Source organism: Balaenoptera physalus (genome assembly GCF_965194825.1).
Source record: "Balaenoptera physalus genome assembly, chromosome: 1".
Classification (NCBI taxonomy): Eukaryota; Metazoa; Chordata; class Mammalia; order Artiodactyla; family Balaenopteridae; genus Balaenoptera; species Balaenoptera physalus.
Genome location: NC_138882.1, coordinates 137410735 through 137428051, shown reverse-complemented (window position 1 = coordinate 137428051; position 17317 = coordinate 137410735). Strand labels below are relative to the sequence as shown.

Sequence of the window (17317 nt, the reverse complement as noted above, 5' to 3'; positions counted from 1 at the left end):
TGGAGTTTGGGTTCCAGTATGGTGCCACGTGGAAGCATTCTGATTCCCCAACCTGGAAGCTCTCCTTCTGGGTTTTTATGGAGGCTTCATCATATAGGCTTGAATGATCAACTCATTGGTCCTCAATGATCTCCATTTCCCGATATTCATGCCCTATATAATCTCCCTCAAGTGTGGGCTGGACTTACTCGTTCACTTCTAACCAGTAGAATACAGTAGAAGAGATGAGATGTCACTTCTAAGACTGAGTGGCTTCTGTCTTAGGCACCTGAGTTTTCTCTCTCTCTCTCTCATCTCTTTCTCTCTCTCTCTCTTTCTCTCTGCCTCTCTCTCATCACTAGCCCTTACTGGGGGCTGGGGGGGACCTATTGTAAGACAGCTCCATGGCAAGGCCCATGTGGTGACGGAACAAGGCCTACCAACGACCACACGAGTGACCACATGAAGCAGATCTCCCCCAGTCGAGCCTTCAAGCCTTCTCATGAGACTGCAGACCAGACCAACAGCTTGACTGCAACCTCAAAAGAGAAGCTCAGCCAGAGACTCCCAAGTTAAGCTGTACCCAGATCCCTGACCCAGAGAAATAGGGAGATAATACATGCTTATTGATTTATGCTGCTAAATTTCAGGATAATTTGTTATACCCAGCACTAATACAGTCAATACAGAACAATTATTTAATTTCTATTACAGGGTAAATCATTTCCTTTATACTTGGAGCTAGGAGTCTGGGAACATTATTCCTGAAATATACAACAGGCAACCAGATAACAGAGTACTCTGTCCTTGACCTTCACACCAAAACATAAATAAGCCAGTTAATCTACCCATGTCAGCCTACCATGGCTCCTCTGTTGTAATTCTCCTTTTCTTGAATACATTCTTAGAATTAGGAATATGGAAACCCAAACCTCAAGATATATACATTAGTTTTAGTCTCAGTTTTTAACCTCATAGCAAAGTTTCCTTCCCGAATCTCACACATTATATGGCATATTCCTCTCTTTATAGCACTTATCTTTCCTTATGGTATGTTTAAGTATCTTTCTCCCAACCACTTCTTCCCTAGTGCTTTGATCAATCTTGTATCTTCAGTACCTACTGCTTAACACATGGTTGAGACTTAATAAAGCTTGAATGAACAAATATGTTAACGCAAGCAATGAATGAGTAAGCAAGTCAACAGGCAAGAGAATAGGGATGTGGGAAGTACCACTTGAATGCTGTTATGAAGGTCCAGATGTGCCCATCAGCCATTACTTCTATCTAAAGTGCTCTTCCACTTGCACCCACTCTCATCCCAACTCCTTGTCAGGGTTTTCACTATTTAACACTCGCCTCAAAGATGTGTCTGCTCACTTCTACACACACACACACACACACACACACACACACACACACACACGTGTGTGTGTGTGCGCACCAAGGCAGCCTTCCCTTTCTCTGCTCTGAAGCCTTTTCTTTATGCTCCCACAGCTCCTGGGTATACCTTGGTCACAGCACCTAGCACACTATACTGTAATGACTGGTTATTTGCCTTTCATTTCCACTTAACTATAAGCCCCTTGAAGGACAGTGTCTTCACATGCAACCACATGTCCAGCCATCAATTTGGTATGTGGCCGTAGTGGGTACTCAAGAACAGTTTGAAATAATGGGTAAGAGACTGAAGGAATTAGGGGTAGGGTGGAAACTCTACATTCTGAAAAATTATCTTAGCATAATCTGTTCCAGATAAAATGTCCATCAGGCATATACACTGCTCCAACTCCTAAACAGAGTAAAATCAATATGATTGTGTATCAAGATAATTGTTGATACAGGAAAATTAGAATTAGAAAAAGTGCTTTAATCCATGGACAGGCACTAGGCAGAGCTGTCTTCAAGACACCTTTTTCTCTTTCACTCTCACTCCTGATCCTGCTTCAGTAAAAAATGTTCTCTTCCCTCTCAATTTTCAGATTCCCTATACTGTCCTCAGATGCCACAAGTGGATCTTCCTCTCCAAAATCACCCAATAATCTCCTCCTCACAAAATGTTTATATGCCTCATGCCCTCGGAGTCTTGAATCACAATTGAGTAAGCTAGAAAAATAACCCGGTTTGTGGGAAATGGGTGCTCGTGGGTTGGTGTTCCCATTTTGACAGGTATATTTTTCTAAGGCAATGGCTTCACACAAAGCCCAGCCAGAAAAGACATTTGGAAAGATGGGACCTTTCAGAAACCCTCAAATCACTCCACTAGGATGAGCTCCCTCTCGGCACTAGAGAGGTGATGAAACTTGCTTAGGGCAGGGCTCTGGCTGCCTGACTTTGAATTCCAGCTCCTCCACTCTCTAGCCTTCTGACTTTGGGCAGTCTCACTGATGCCTGAGTTTTCTATGTGTAAAATGAAATAAGACTTACCTCTAGGAATTAAATGGGTTAATTCAGGTAGAGTACCTAGAAAAGTGTCTAGTAAGTAGAAAGCAGTCGATAATTGTCACTAGTAACACTATTATTTTACTGTTATTATAACTGGCTCTGAAAAGCCTGAAGAGAGAAATTCTCCAGGATAGGAGAGGGATGGGGAGAAAGCACTTACTGATTTGGTTGTTCAGCTTGAATGCAATGTCCAGCTGCAGGATAAACAGCATGAACTGGAACCAAGGACTCATCTCCATGGAGGGGAGGGGAATGTGAACAGAAAACACAATGTCATTGGCTTCGATTTCCCTTGGAATCGCTTCCTCAATGTCTCGGATCTTGTCACACTGGTTGGGTCCCCAAGGCATTAACCATTTTGTCTTGTGATGGTTTTTACGGACATCCACGCATTTCACTGACATGTAGGACACTGCCGTTGTGGGTCCTGGAGCTGAAAAGAGAATATTTTCCTGTTTTAGAAGAATCATCCACGCAAGTGCCTATTTCTGTCTAATATTCTTTCCACTACTGTCCTCTCTCCATTTTTCACACCACCTTCCATAACTTGAGGTCATTAATACCAAGAGATCTCCCAGATCCAGGTGAGGATCCTTCAGTGACCTCCAGAGGCATCAAAAAGCATCCCCGGGGCTTCCCTGGTGGCGCAGTGGTTGAGAGTCTGCCTGCTAATGCAGGGGACACGGGTTCGCGCCCTGGTCTGGGAAGATCCCACATGCCGCGGAGCAACTGGGCCCGTGAGCCACAACTACTGAGCCTGCGCGTCTGGAGCCCCTGCTCCGCAACAAGAGAGGCCGCGATACTGAGAGGCCCACGCACCGTGATGAAGAGCGGCCCCCGCTTGCCACAACTAGAGGAAGCCCTCGCACAGACACGAAGACCCAACACAGCCAAAAATAAATAAATAAAATTAAAAAAAAATAAAAATAAAAAAAAATTAAAAAAAAAAAAGCATCCCCAAGAGCCTTCCCACTGTTTTCAGTGACTGTTATTTATTGAAAGAATACATTTGTTCTCTTCAGTTTTGTTCAGTTACCTCCTCATTCCAAACAAATGTCACAAAAATCAACTGTGCTTCACTTTCCACCTGCCTGAGGGCTTGGAGACCTCTGGGGCTTCACAGAACACAGTGTCTGAAGTCAGAAGACCTGGGTCTGAAGCCTGGTTGAATGACTTACTCTCAGATAATTTTGGATAAATTGGTTAAATCTATAGTAGCTTCAGGATCCTCATCTGAGAAATAAGATGGTTGGCTTCTAAAATTCAACCAAGACGGCTGGTTTCTAAGATTCTTCTTAACTCTGAAATTCTACAACACTGCTTTTGATTGAGAGAAAGAATTTTTCTGACTTTGGGCCCCCATTTAATGTACCTATCAGAGGATGGAACCCAAACACTGACTGACACTTCAAGGGTATACTAAAATACGATACATGCATTTCAAGAGGGATCATCAAATTTGAAATATATAACATTAACAACACAATTTTGTGATTATAAAATGGTCACATAATTATAACAGAAAATTTGCAAAATACAGAAATGTTGAAGTTCAAAACAACATTTACCCAAAATCCCACTAAAGAGAAGTAACCACTGTTGGAAAAATATCAAAGTATTATCTGTCTTTTCTATGAGTGTGTAACTAGATACAAATTTATAGAGGAATTAATTTGTATAACTTTAAAATACATACTAATATTAACACATATTGTTACAAAATAGGGTCATACCTATTTGTAGCTTCTTTTTAATCACTTAGCAAAGTAGAGTAGAACAGTGGTAAATAAAACAAGCTGTGAAGCCAACTTGCCTGGCTCCCTCATTTCTGGTTGTGTCACCGTGAATCCAAGCTAGCAAAGTTTGGGGTGAATTTCTAAACCTGTCTGTGTATTAGTCTTGTTATCTCTTAAATGGCAACAATAATAGCTTGAATGCCGTATCCAGCTGCAGGATAAACAGCATGAACTGGAACCAAGGACTCATCTCCATGGAGGGGAGGGGATTGTGGACAGAAGACACAATGTCATTGGCTTCGATTTCCCTTGGAATCACTTCCTCGATGTCTCAGATCTTGTCACACTCTCTGAGTCGCATATATTAAACAAATTAACATATGAAAAGTATTCAGAACAGTGCTTGAAAGTACATGAAAAAATATAAAATTAATTTTAGCTATTATATTATAAATATTTTCTGTATAATTAAAATTTTTCAACTAGTGGTTGCAAAATAATCACACGATACACCCTTTTAATTTACCTATAAACCCCCCCACCCCTTGTTTTGTAAAGGTTGTCTATAAATAAGAATAATTCTTTGCCGAATATGTTTTGTTAGTGATTTACCTCAACTTTTCCCTCTGCTGTCTCAATTTGTTTACGGCATATTTTAATACAGAGAAATCCCAGATTTCATATACAATCACACTTTTATGTTTTTCCCATTCTTCTGTGTATAGAAAGACTTTCTAATCTCCAAATTCAATAAACTTTTACCTTCTAGTCATCTTTAACAATTTCATTTTTTAAATATTTAAATAGTTGATCCACCTGGAATTTGTTTTGTTATAAGGGATGAGATGAGAATCTAGTTTCATTTTTCTAAATATTTAAATTATTCTTTACTGAACAAACTCTCCTTTTTTGTTGCTTTATGACATCACCTTTATCTTATGTATACAAGTAGGTATTTCTGGACAATCTAGTCTATTTCCACGTATTGGACTGTAAATTCATGGCCCAACACAACATGGTTTTAAGTCATGTAAACTGATGGTTTATATCAATATCTGATAGAGTAAAACCCCTCCCCCATGCCATTTCATGTTTATATTTTTTGCTGGGATCTGACTGAAATTACATTACATCTATAAATGAATGTGGACAGAGTCGGCATCCTTTCCTGACATTTAGTTTTCTCACCCAAGAACAGTGATCACTTCTCTATTAACTGCAGTCCATTTTAATATCTCTTTGAAAATTTTCATAGTTTTCTTCATGTAGATCCTTCTTCTACAATATATTCTTAAATCTATTTATAAAACTTTTCTCTGAAAGTAGTGGAAGGAAAACATAAATCTGGTTTATGTGCATGGTTTAAATATGTTTAATTTTGCACATATGATACTTGACATACAGTGCTTTCAGACCCTTTATGAACAGAAATCATCTCTTACTTGACAGATATCAAATAGCAGCTAGAGGAATATGTAAAGCAAGAGGAAAAGTCACTTATGATGCAAGAGTGTGTATTATTAATACTTTGCCCTACTTCTAGTGCTCAAATACACATTTTTCTATCCCTAAATATCAATCCTAACAGTAAATTTTGAGTAGTAAAACGTTATGTTCCCAGAAAGTTGGGACGATGCCTACTAAAACTTACCAGAAAACACAGCACTGCTAAACTCTAGCTGAAAGTTCTTCAATGCAGTATCCTCAATACCACAACACAGAGCCACCACTAATCCATGCCAGGGAAGTTTTTCTTTAAAACTCAAAACTGTATCATGAATACATTTTACACCTAATCCATCTAAAATCAGACATCTCACTTATTATTAGAAATATGAACCAATCAAACTTTGGTTATCCTGACTCTGCTAAATAGCCCACCAACATTACAAAGACCAAATGGCACATTTAACTAAACTTCTTTTAATGTGGTTGGAGAATAAACAGGGAGACAAAAGTCATGAATTCTATTTTTGGCTAACATACTCAAACTGACTATTTGCTGCAGAAAATAGTTACTACATTTTAAAACTTCTATTCTTCCAAAATGAACCTAACCTTTTTTCATTTCTTTATTTTTTCCTTTTGAAAAACAAGTCTCTCCCTCCTTAGACCAAAATGAAAAATAACTATCTGACTTCCTAGTTAACCTCCAAAACCACATTCCAAACTTAATAACAGAGAAGCCGAACACTTTACAGGCACAAAGGCTGCATTTTTAATGGACACGGTGAACGCCTGCCTTTGTAGCAGCCTGAATTATTTTCATTCTTTCATTAGTCTAGTGTTTCTTACATAAAGAAAAAAATCCCAGGAATACTAATATTTTCATAAATATCATGGCAATGAACGTGGGAAGCCGCAAGTGCATCTCAAGCTATACTATAAGAATCACAAGTATTTTTCTTCACTTGAATAAATCTAGTCTAAAAAACTTTTTGTATAACTTTAAAAACCTGAAGATAATTCAACATTTTCCATTTCTAATAGTGCTCAAAAGGCGAAAGCCTTGTATCATTTGAGAAAGTAAACAGACATTCTGATATTCAAACATGGACAGTTAATGTTCCCTGGATATGTTTACAGTTCAAGACAACTTCCTACTCCAGCTAAAAGTGAATTTCCAGGTGTTTCTTATGTAGAAAGCATATCAAAGTAAGCCAAAAACAAAGTCTATAACTCTTAGCTGATTGCCTACTATAGAAGGTGTTTTCATCAGCTATAGCCAACAATGTGACTACGTAGATCACAAAGCAGTGTCTAAAATCAAAAGAACTTTGATTTCTGTCTTTAAATTTTTAAAAAGTGTGAGGGATTTTATTGTAAGAGAAAAGAATGAAATGGGAGAAGCTGAAATTATCTGTAACCTTTGAACAAGCCACAGTCAACTAACCAACAGTTATACATAAGGCAGGCCTCAGTCACCAGCGTGGTTCTAGGGATTAATAGTTTGTGTACTTAAGAAGGAACTAGATGGATTCAGGTCAACAAACTGAGTCATGTTTGCTCAGGTGAAAGCTAAAAATAACCACTCCTCAGTATTCCTAGGATAGTAATGTAATATCACCCAGCTGCTTCGGCACATATTATAAATGTCTCCTCTACCCATTCATAGGACTTAGTTGAAAACAAGTGGCCCAAAACTACTTCTACATCAGTACAATTTCATAGACAGAGCAGTTTGGCCCAAAATGAATATGCCCAGGCACTATGGACTGGTTAGTTTATGGTAGGTTAACACAACTTTTGGAGTAAGCACAGAAGTTATACAACACAAGCTACTCTTTGAAAACACCACCCCATTTTGAGGCCAGTTTTCTACCGTGTCAAACATAGGCCATTTTTTTTCCTTTTTTTATCTGTATTTCAACACAGTATTTTTGGCCTCCGTCTCTCCACAATAGCAGAGAACTGTGAAATCTGACACTACACAACATTTAAAGTGATGTGAAATCAATAAGACTTCTAATCCGAGGCTGTGAAAAACTGCACAAACACAACGTGAAGCCTCTTTAAAAATTCAGTGACCCTTCAGTGACATACATCACTAAGGCTCATACTGCATTCACCAAAAATGTCTTGAATACCTGCTATGCACAAAGCACTGTTAGGTGCTTGAGGGAACCTAACAGACACCAGCCACGTGGAATGTAAAAATAATGGGGAAAACAGACAATACATAAATAATTACAGGAAAAAGTAATTATAGCTGTGGTAATACTATATTTACCCTGACATTACCTGAGAAAGGGCCATAGTCAGATATTTGAAAGGCAGGAGAAATGAATTCACTAGAATGAGGCAAAAATTCCAGTCATCATTACAATGCAACCTTGAATAAAAATGTAAGTGAACAATGACTAAACCTGTACTTCTTTTGGAAGAATATTCATTGACTCCAGTCAGCTTCCTGTTATGGCATCTCAAATGGCTGTCCAGTTTACAAATTACTATCTGGCCAACCACTACCGCTATCATGCTCAAAGTTGAGTCAACATCAAATCATTAGCCCCTACTCCCGCCAGAACCTTTAATTAGAGAGTTCGACAGAGACACAAGACTTGGTTGCCTCCTAGAGAAGTTAAAATAAAATTACAACAACATGCTGACATGACACATGGTCTCCGTTTAAGCCAACACAGACTATTTATTTCTTTGCTTTATTACAAGTAAAGAAGACTCCTGTAGCAGTTATCTAGGAGTATTACTATTATGCGGGCACTGTGCAACCTAAAGATAGAGACAAATGACAGTCCCAGACCCTGAGTTGCTCACAGTCGAGTGTGGGAGGGTGAGAAGTTGGCAGAGAAGTCCATCCTGATTGAAACGTGCCCTTACAGATGTTGCACAGGAGGCATTATTCGTGAAGGGGGCTGGGAGAGCTGCCTGCCCGAGGCCTGGACTTAGACTTCAAAGAGAGCAGGTGTTAGCTAGCCAGGTGGAAAAGGGGACAGGAGCAGGGAAGGCACTGAAGAAGAGCATGTGCTGGGTCAGAGGCTATCTAGAAAACCACAATACAGTCGTCCCTCTGTATCCGTGCAGGATTGCTTCCACGGCCCCTATGGATACCAGATTCTGAGGATGCTCAAGTCCCTTCTATAAAATGGCACAATATAGTCAGCCCTCCTGATCAGCAGATCGATCCCTGGCTGGTTGATCTGAGGATACCGAAGGCCAATTGTACAGTCTGTGTTTGAGCATCAAATTTAAGAAGAGATCATTTACTAGGTGAAAATGCTGCACAGCCCTAGCCTTGTTACAGCCCTTTGCTTTCTCTACCAGGGGTCTAGTTCTCTAGGGGCCTTGGCTTTTGTTCCCAACAGGCTCAGCTTCACTTTGTACAGCGACATGAAGAGACCCACAGATAACAAAGAACTTTTATTTGGGGGAATCTTTCCTTCTAAGACACTGTTGGCACCTTATAGGTAGCCACAAGGCCAGACATGAGCAACACGGTGCCCCGGAAGGAAGGGAGAAGGCAATGGGGTCTCCAAAGAGCCTGTGCAGTCTCCATTATCAGCATAGCCTTCACCTAAATGAGAGGAAGACTGTCTTCCTTGCAACCGAAATGTTATTTCAGGATTAATGTGCTTTGGGCTCCAAGGGGAAGGAATGTGGAAAACAGACCAATTAAAAGGGTAATTCATGTTTACAAGCATTAATAACCAGAACCTCTCTAATTGAAAAGGTAACGATTTTAATTAAAAATAGTCAAACATTTCAGAAATATTTTAGAGAATTTTATTTTTATAATAGCATCTTAGCTAACAAAAATGAAAAAACAAAACTATACACACTGATTTAAAAACACAATCATTGGGCTTCCCTGGTGGCGCAGTGGTTGAGAATCTGTCTGCCAATGCAGGCGACACGGGCTCGAGCCCTGGTCTGGGAAGATACCACATGCCGCGGAGCAACTGGGCCCGTGAGCCACAATTACTGAGCCTGCGCGTCTGGAGCCTGTGCTCTGCAACAAAAAGAGGCCGCGATAGTGAGAGGCCTGCGCACCGTGATGAAGAGTGGCCCCCGCTTGCCACAACTAGAGAAAGCCCTCGCACAGAAACAAAGACCCAACACAGCCAAAAATAAATTAATTAATTAATTTTTTTAAAAAAATTGAAAAAAGATTATTTCTAAAAAAAAAAAAAAAAATCATTTCATGATGTATGTAAGTCAAATCATTATCCTGTACCCCTTAAACTTACACAGTGCTGTATGTCAACTATATCTCAATAAAACTGGAAGAAAAACATTTTTAAAAAATAAAAACACACCCTTACAATTAATGAAATGAAACAAAGCTGAGTAGACTCCCATTAATTATATGATCTAATAATGAATATATAATAACGGACAGAATAACCCAACCAGTATAAGACTGTCCCTAGAAAAAAATGCTGTAACAGTACTTATTCAAAATTTGTTTTAATGTCAAACATAAATGAATAGTTAGATCTGTAAATTAACATCTTGAAAGTTAAATCACTTGCTTCCTGTCTTCATAGATTTTATGGTCTGGGAAATCTTTGCTGTCTGATTTGATCCCATTTAACTATAAGATTTCTACACATTTTGTACCCTACTGTATTCCAGGAAAATTGTTTTAATTGTCTGAATGAAAGAAATTGTATTAATACTTCATATAAAAGTTTACAAAATATCCAAGCTGTAAGCAACTATCCCTGAGACCAGGTCATTTTCTCTTCTGGAATGAAATGTGATATATAATGTTATAAATTTGGGGACTTAACATTTAAATCTGGAGAAATTTTTAAACTGTTATGAAATATATGCAATAAGTCTGATCCAGGTAAACTATAGAGCTGTTTAAACAAAGTACATTATTTATATTCTTACAATTATTTACTTTCTTGAAAGTGTTATTTTTCTTTGTTGTAGAAAATGGTGCACTTGTATAAGAGTTCATTACTCTTATTTTTGATTATTTTGCTTTTGCTAATTAATAAAAATTTAAGGTGTTATTTCCTTTAATTTCATTCCTATTTCTTAAAATAACTTATTAAGCTGTTTATATAGGTGTAAAAATATGTGACAGAATTATATTTAGAAGAGAGACGTATTAAAATATTAAAGTGAAAATAAATAAATAAATAAATAAAAACACAGACAATTGCTAGCAGATACTTTCTACTGACTCAAGAGGGAGGTTGATTTAACTCTTGAAATCTGGTCTTACTTCAAAATCTGCTGTCATGATCTCTGACCTGTATAAACATGAATAATTGGTTTATTTATTTTTTACAATTTAATTTGTTTATTTGTTCTCTACCTTGTTCCCTAAAAGATTTTGGATACTAGGAAGTGAATATTAGACTTTATTTTTTAAAAAGAGTTGAGGCTGATTTAAAAAATGGAATTAATGTCTGGGGCACTAAGAATTACTTGGCCTATGTCTGTATCTATGAAAGTAGAGAATAAAAGCAATAGCTGGATAATGTAAGCCCCACAGTTTTCACCTGAACTACAAAGCTAAATGGCTCAATATCCATTTCACTTTGTAATATAAAGAAAACTTCCATTGCCTGGCTATGAACGGTATGTATAAGATGTTCATCATGGATGGTATGTATAAGATGTTCATAAAAGATTATATACTCAAATTGGTTCTAAGCTTTGCCTATCTGAATATCTACGCTTGCCTAAATGAGAATTTATATGAAATGCATTGGGCCTTTAAGGCCCTTGGACAATTCCAGGGTTTGCTTAGAAATTTTTGATTCCCTCCCAAGGAAGGGCATGGGGAAAAGAGGGGCAGAGGAACATAGGTGGCCACAGAAACCAAGGAGACCAGATGAATACCTGTTATTTATACAACTACAAGTTTTATTCAAACCACCCCCCCAAACACTCATTTAACATAAAGGAATCTTCAGCTAAATTTAAAAATTAGCTTTTAAATGTATTAAATTGAATTCCCTCAGAGATTGCACCTGCCTTTCTTAAGCTCAGAAACCTTCTACCTTAATTCCAGTTAAAAGGATACATGTGGGATATACTATACAACTGAAGTAGCCAGATCATGTTATCTGGTTGAGTTGGGAGGTTTTAGACAACTAGCAATTCCTTGACCAATTCTACTTACTGTTCCCTCCAGGTCAGTTCCTAAAAAGATTTCTTAGTATCTACCACAGCATGTACCTAAGTTTTAGAATGTCTCATAATAATGACCACTTCAAAACTTTTCAGCTAAAGAAAGTGTAAATACTTGTGTTAAATTGAGTGCTTCAGAATTAACTGACTCAGTCTGTTAATTCCTTTACATAAATTGCTCTGAAGTTGTAACGGTCAGACACTTACTCTACCTCTGCCATTGACTTTGAAGATAAAATTCTCCTATATTTCAACCATACCAATTAAATCTTACGAGATTACTAACTAAAATATTATTTCACAATTCAATCTCAGTCACTAGAGAACCAAAAGTGGGTGTGCAGGGCCAAGATCTGGAGAAGTAATTTTCAGAATTATCCTAGCTATGCCCCAGTGGGCGTAACGGGGTACACTAAGTGACGTGTAATTCATTCTTGCCAGTCGTTTTCAGTAAGTAGTAGTTAATTATGCTAACATCTGTTCTAAGAAAGCTAAATTTTTAAACACAGCAGAACATTCCTCTACACTAACCTACCACCACCAAAACACACAAACACACACACACCCCACATAGCAGAGATGAATGCAAAGTAATTTGTATTGTACACACACAAGTCAAACACGTATTTTAAACAGTTCCCTACAACATAAACTTATGACTAAATGACAGAAATTTTGACAGGAAAGGTTCAGAAATTGTAGCAAACACTTGTGTAATTCATTCCTTCCTTAAAAAATATTGAAAAATAGTGTATGTTTACATCTTAGGCTGATGAGGATTTTAAATGCTTAGCCTGCAACCTCAATTGTTCTGGAGCCAAAGATGCAACAGCTTTGAGGAATAGAAGAATTACTCTACATTTGTCAGAATCTACACAGCAAACATGAAGCGCCACTTGGCTTCCATTACTTGTCTGGCTTGGATCCCGTGGAATTGAGGAGCGCTGGAACCAAGAGGAAAAAAATTACTGTGCTTTGGGACACAGAGCCAAATTCTTACATAGTATTTGAAATGCTGTGGTAAACATGAAGTTACTTTAGGCTCAAGATTAGTGCCAGTTTTTTTTCCCTCTTTTTGAAAAAATAATAAAATGCACATAAAGAGCCCTGCCAGAGTTTTAGCACATAAAATCCGCCAACCATTAGACATGCTAATTGGGGGAGCAATCCTGAGTTCAGATTAAAAACACTGACCCTCACCTTTGGTGTCTGGCAACGAACAGAGATTAAATTAAGAAGCTTGACAGGTACATCCAATATTTCTAACCTCTAGCTCTGAAAAATACCTACAATTACTGTTTCTCCATCACTTCAAAAATACTCAAAACACTAGAAACTACACATGAAGTGAACACAAAAGTCCTCCACAGAGAAAGCAAACGGCTCATCTGTTGACACTATTGCTCATCGCTCAGCAAACCAGTCATCTGGGCTGAATTTCTGACTTTGTGCCAGTGCGTCAAAATCAGCCACCATTCAGCCAAAAGGCTGTGGAATGCAGCCAAGACCACCTATGGAAAGTGAATTATAGCATCTTATAATTTACTACATTGGCTATGATCTCAGAAACCCAGCATGGAGGGTGAACAAGCTTTTGTGTGGAAAATCTCTCAGAGCCCCTGTAGAGGCCCCCAAAGCTGCTCTTGGCAGCTCCGTGGGTAGGGGAGACACAAAGGTGGCCACCTGGCTCTATGAACCAGCAAGCTCACCACTGGCACAACTTTGGAGTGAAACTTTAGGGTTAGAAAACCCCCAAATTAAATCTCCTAGGAGAAATAGCTGCTTTGTTCTGAAGTACCTATTACATTCTACAATAATTTCACATGTTTATTACCTATCATTTATTATTATCAGACATGTATTATTTATAAATTACAGATATTCTACTTTTATCAATATTATCAATGTTAACAATAAACATGAACACTAACTAATATATGAACTGCACGTTGCATTTTACAAAGCACTTTCAGACACCTGGATAATCTAATCCTCATAGGAAACAGGTGAAGTTGTTATTATAATGGTCCGCACTGCATATGCAGAAGATTGGTGGCTTTGTCCCACCAGTAAGTGGCAGAGCTGGGACTTGAACCCCGGTCTCACTTCACATCTGCTGCTCTTTCCAATACACTACATTGCCTCAATTGCCAGTTTACTTATTAGCCTTCACCTGTTTACTATGAGGGTTTGCAGCCAATATTAAAATTGTGGGAGCATGTTTAGATACCACTCTTCAGCATTATTTCCTGGAAACTGAGGTTCACAAAGGTAGGACTTAACAGTTATTTACCCTATACCAGCACTGCCTTGAAGGGATCAAGTCCTGCATGATGGAAAGAAAATAGGAGACAAAATGAGATAAAATAGTCACATCTTAGACTTAAGCGTATATGATTAATGGCTGCAAATTTGAAGATTTTATAACAAAATCTATATTCCTAAGAACATATATAGGGAAATTTTTGGCCATTTCATTAACATCTCCTACACAAGTCACTTGCTTTTAAAGGCATCAAATCCTACTTTTGAGATCAAATTTACAAAACAGCTCAGGCAGAAACCTGGGCAAAAGAATCTCCTGCGGCATTATGATCTATTTACCTAGCAGCTCTAAATGAGATTTTCTCTGTGGTCCAATGAATTACATACGAAAGTTCACAAAAGAGTAGCAAAGAAAAGCAATGGAAGACTTCTGGTGTTGAAGGAACTGTGGAGCACAGGATGGTATCAGAAGTCTTGAGATGACACACGGAGCTTCTGAATGGTGACGGGCAAATGCAATTGTGACTGAAGGGAAGAGCTAATTAGGAGGAAGAATTTGTGGGCCCTGTTGATTAACGCGGGACGTGAGTGAGAGAGAGAAGTCAAGGATGTCCAAGTTCCTTGCATGGGCAGCAGATGGATGGCAATGTCATTTGCTAGGAGAGGAATCAAAGGAAAATGAGTGATATGTCATATGACAGGCAGAATATAAAGAAGCTGGGGGTGTAGAGCTCGTTAAATTAAAGAGCTCAGTCTGTATGATGCAGGGGGTGTTACAGATAAAAGGTCAAATACATGAATGACTAATATTTGGAAGAGGAGTTAGATTTATTCTAGGTGGTTCCAATGTTGCAAGTTCTAAGGAAGGAAATCTGAGAGCAACAGAAATCAGATGGTCCGAAGTTAACCTGACCAGTTGAAGACAATGAGTTGCTCATACCTGTGTGAGTACAAATGCTCCTGCTAGAAACACTTGGTAAGTGCAAAGAGTGCAGAGGACATTTGAGCACTGGATGGGGATGGAAAGACAGCCTTTAGGGCCTTCTCCATCATTATATTCTATGAGCACTCTTCAGACATTTAGAGCTTCAACTCTGGGCCACAAATTGGTCTGCTATCCTGAATTACTACAAGTTTTAGGATAAGAACCTTGGCAGAATGAAGTATCCTAGGAATCAGGATTGTGGAGTTCTAGTACTGGATATGCCACTAAGCAGGCAAAGTATTCAACCAATCTTGGGCCCCAGTTCTCTCAACTGTAAAGGGCAGTATTTTAACTGCTGGACACTCCTAACTTAGAAATTCTTCGACTCTAAAGGGAATTTATATGTTCTATGTTATGGTGAAAGTCGTTCTTTTAAGGTTGAAAAATACCCTTTTAAATTAGGATCAATGTATATGCCAACACTACAGGCTGCCATGCCTTGCTCATCTAGCCCCTTCTCCCCTCATTTTCCTCGTATTTTCACATCTGTTAGAGGAAAAGACTGTAATCTCCTACTTTTCTCTGTTGCTTATTGAGGCTGAAATGGGCTCTGGGTGTTTTCTATCTTCCAACAGCTGCTGACATCAACAAATTATTCCAGAAAGCAAAGGCAAGCTAGAGCCAACTGTATATGTAAAATTTCATACTGATATATTCAGCACGATGAAATATACCCCTGTAATACATACTATGGGAAGGTGGTCCAACCTAATCATAATGAAAACGTTTAGGGAAAAAAACCCAAAACTCCATTCCAGCTTCCAGCCAATGGCCCATACACTTGCAGTATAACAACACAAAGACATTCCAATACAATGAAATAATCTGGAGTATGTCCAGCCTCTATTTTTCAGGTTGATAGAAATAGGCTCAACAGAGCTGAGTCTATTATTCAGAAGAAATGGAAGTCATGGCAAACACTGCCCTAAGCCAAAAGATCATGGACAAAATTTGCTAACGAGACATCAATCCATAACATTCATTCAGATTTTCATTTAAACTGCTGGGTTCTTAATATATTTCAAAATTTACCCAAATCACCCTCTATGAAAAAAATGTTCCATAAGAGAAAATGACAATTACAGTGCAGCAAGGGAAATGCTTTCACTGAAAGGGTTCTTTAGGTTGCTGTAGGCATCTACAAAAACAGAACAAGAGAAATTAAAAGCAAGGGCTCTAGACTCAGAAAAACTTGGGATCAAATCTAACTCTTGTTTCTTACTAGCAATTTAGTTGGGCAATTTTCATGGTCTTACAAAATGCCGGTTTCTCCTTTGTAAAAGTTTACTATGAGTACCCACCTCGTAAGTTTGTTGTAAAGATAAAATAATTAGTAAAAAGAGCCTATCACAGTACCTTGCACATAGTGAGGCCTTAATGAATGTTAACTACTGATAATAAGAAAGCTGCCAGCAGATGGAGAAGAATAATCTGGTGGGAGATGGTGACATGCTCCTTGCTCTCTATCCTGTCTCCCCCTCCCTCCCCCCAGGGATGTGTTTATCTAAACATTCAAGGAACAAGAAGGTCTGAACCTTGGGTCATTAAAAACAGAGGTTCTCAGCAATCGGAGATGATTCTATCAGAATTTTAACTTGAACATCTAAGATGTCTTTCCCTAAGAAACATCCCAGGGATATCCTAAGCAGCCTGTTGTTTGAACACAGAATTAGCTCTTAATTTTCTCCTCAGTGAAATGGGCTTAATAACATCTTTTTTCACAGTTATTTCCATAAATTATTAGAAAATAACTATAGCCAAAAGCATTAATGTGGGTCTTCCCTACTCCATCTCCTCCTCCCTGCAGATAGAGAGAACGCTGGTTTTGCTTGCTCTGTTGCAGGCCCTCACCAGCCCCCAGCAAGGGTTCAACTTATTGCTAAATGGATTCTTTGAGTTTTCATGATACACAATCAAGAGAAAAGGGACAAGTGGAAGAGATGGGCTTGGGGGGAAATTTTACCAGAGGAGGTTTTAGGGTATTTTGGAAGAGAGAAGTCAGAAGCATCGAAGAAAAGGGGGATTTCCAGAAGTAGTGTTACAGATTATATGTCTTCTTTACCATGTTTCACAGTATGAATAGAGAACTGAAGTTATTATACGACTTTAAATTCATTTTGGGGGCATTGCCCATTTCTTTGACAGAATCACTACTTCAGGATGGTTCTATTAGGCTAGTCATGTCTTTACATGGGAGCAACACAAACAAAACAGATTAACAGGTGCAAAAAACGTCATCTAAACCTTTGGCAGGACTTATTTAATCAGCACATGACACTGGGAAGATGGAAAGGAT

The 17317-nt window shown here is 38.4% G+C and overlaps 1 protein-coding gene across 6 annotated transcripts in view; it reads right to left on the bottom strand.

Moving 5' to 3' along the window:
- Positions 1–17317, bottom strand: part of WLS (Wnt ligand secretion mediator) — a 106867-nt gene that overhangs the window by 66600 nt on the left and 22950 nt on the right. For 4 of the 6 annotated variants that reach the window (XR_014252464.1, XM_082420455.1, XM_082420457.1 and 1 more), the window contains exon 2: positions 2585–2857. The exons of the other annotated variants lie outside the window; for them this stretch is intronic. Coding sequence is in view for 3 of the 4 variants with exons in the window: in XM_082420455.1 (XP_082276581.1) it covers positions 2585–2857 (273 nt within the window). In the remaining variant the exon portion in view is untranslated. The remainder of the gene's footprint in view (positions 1–2584; positions 2858–17317) is intronic. 6 annotated transcript variants of the gene reach the window in all.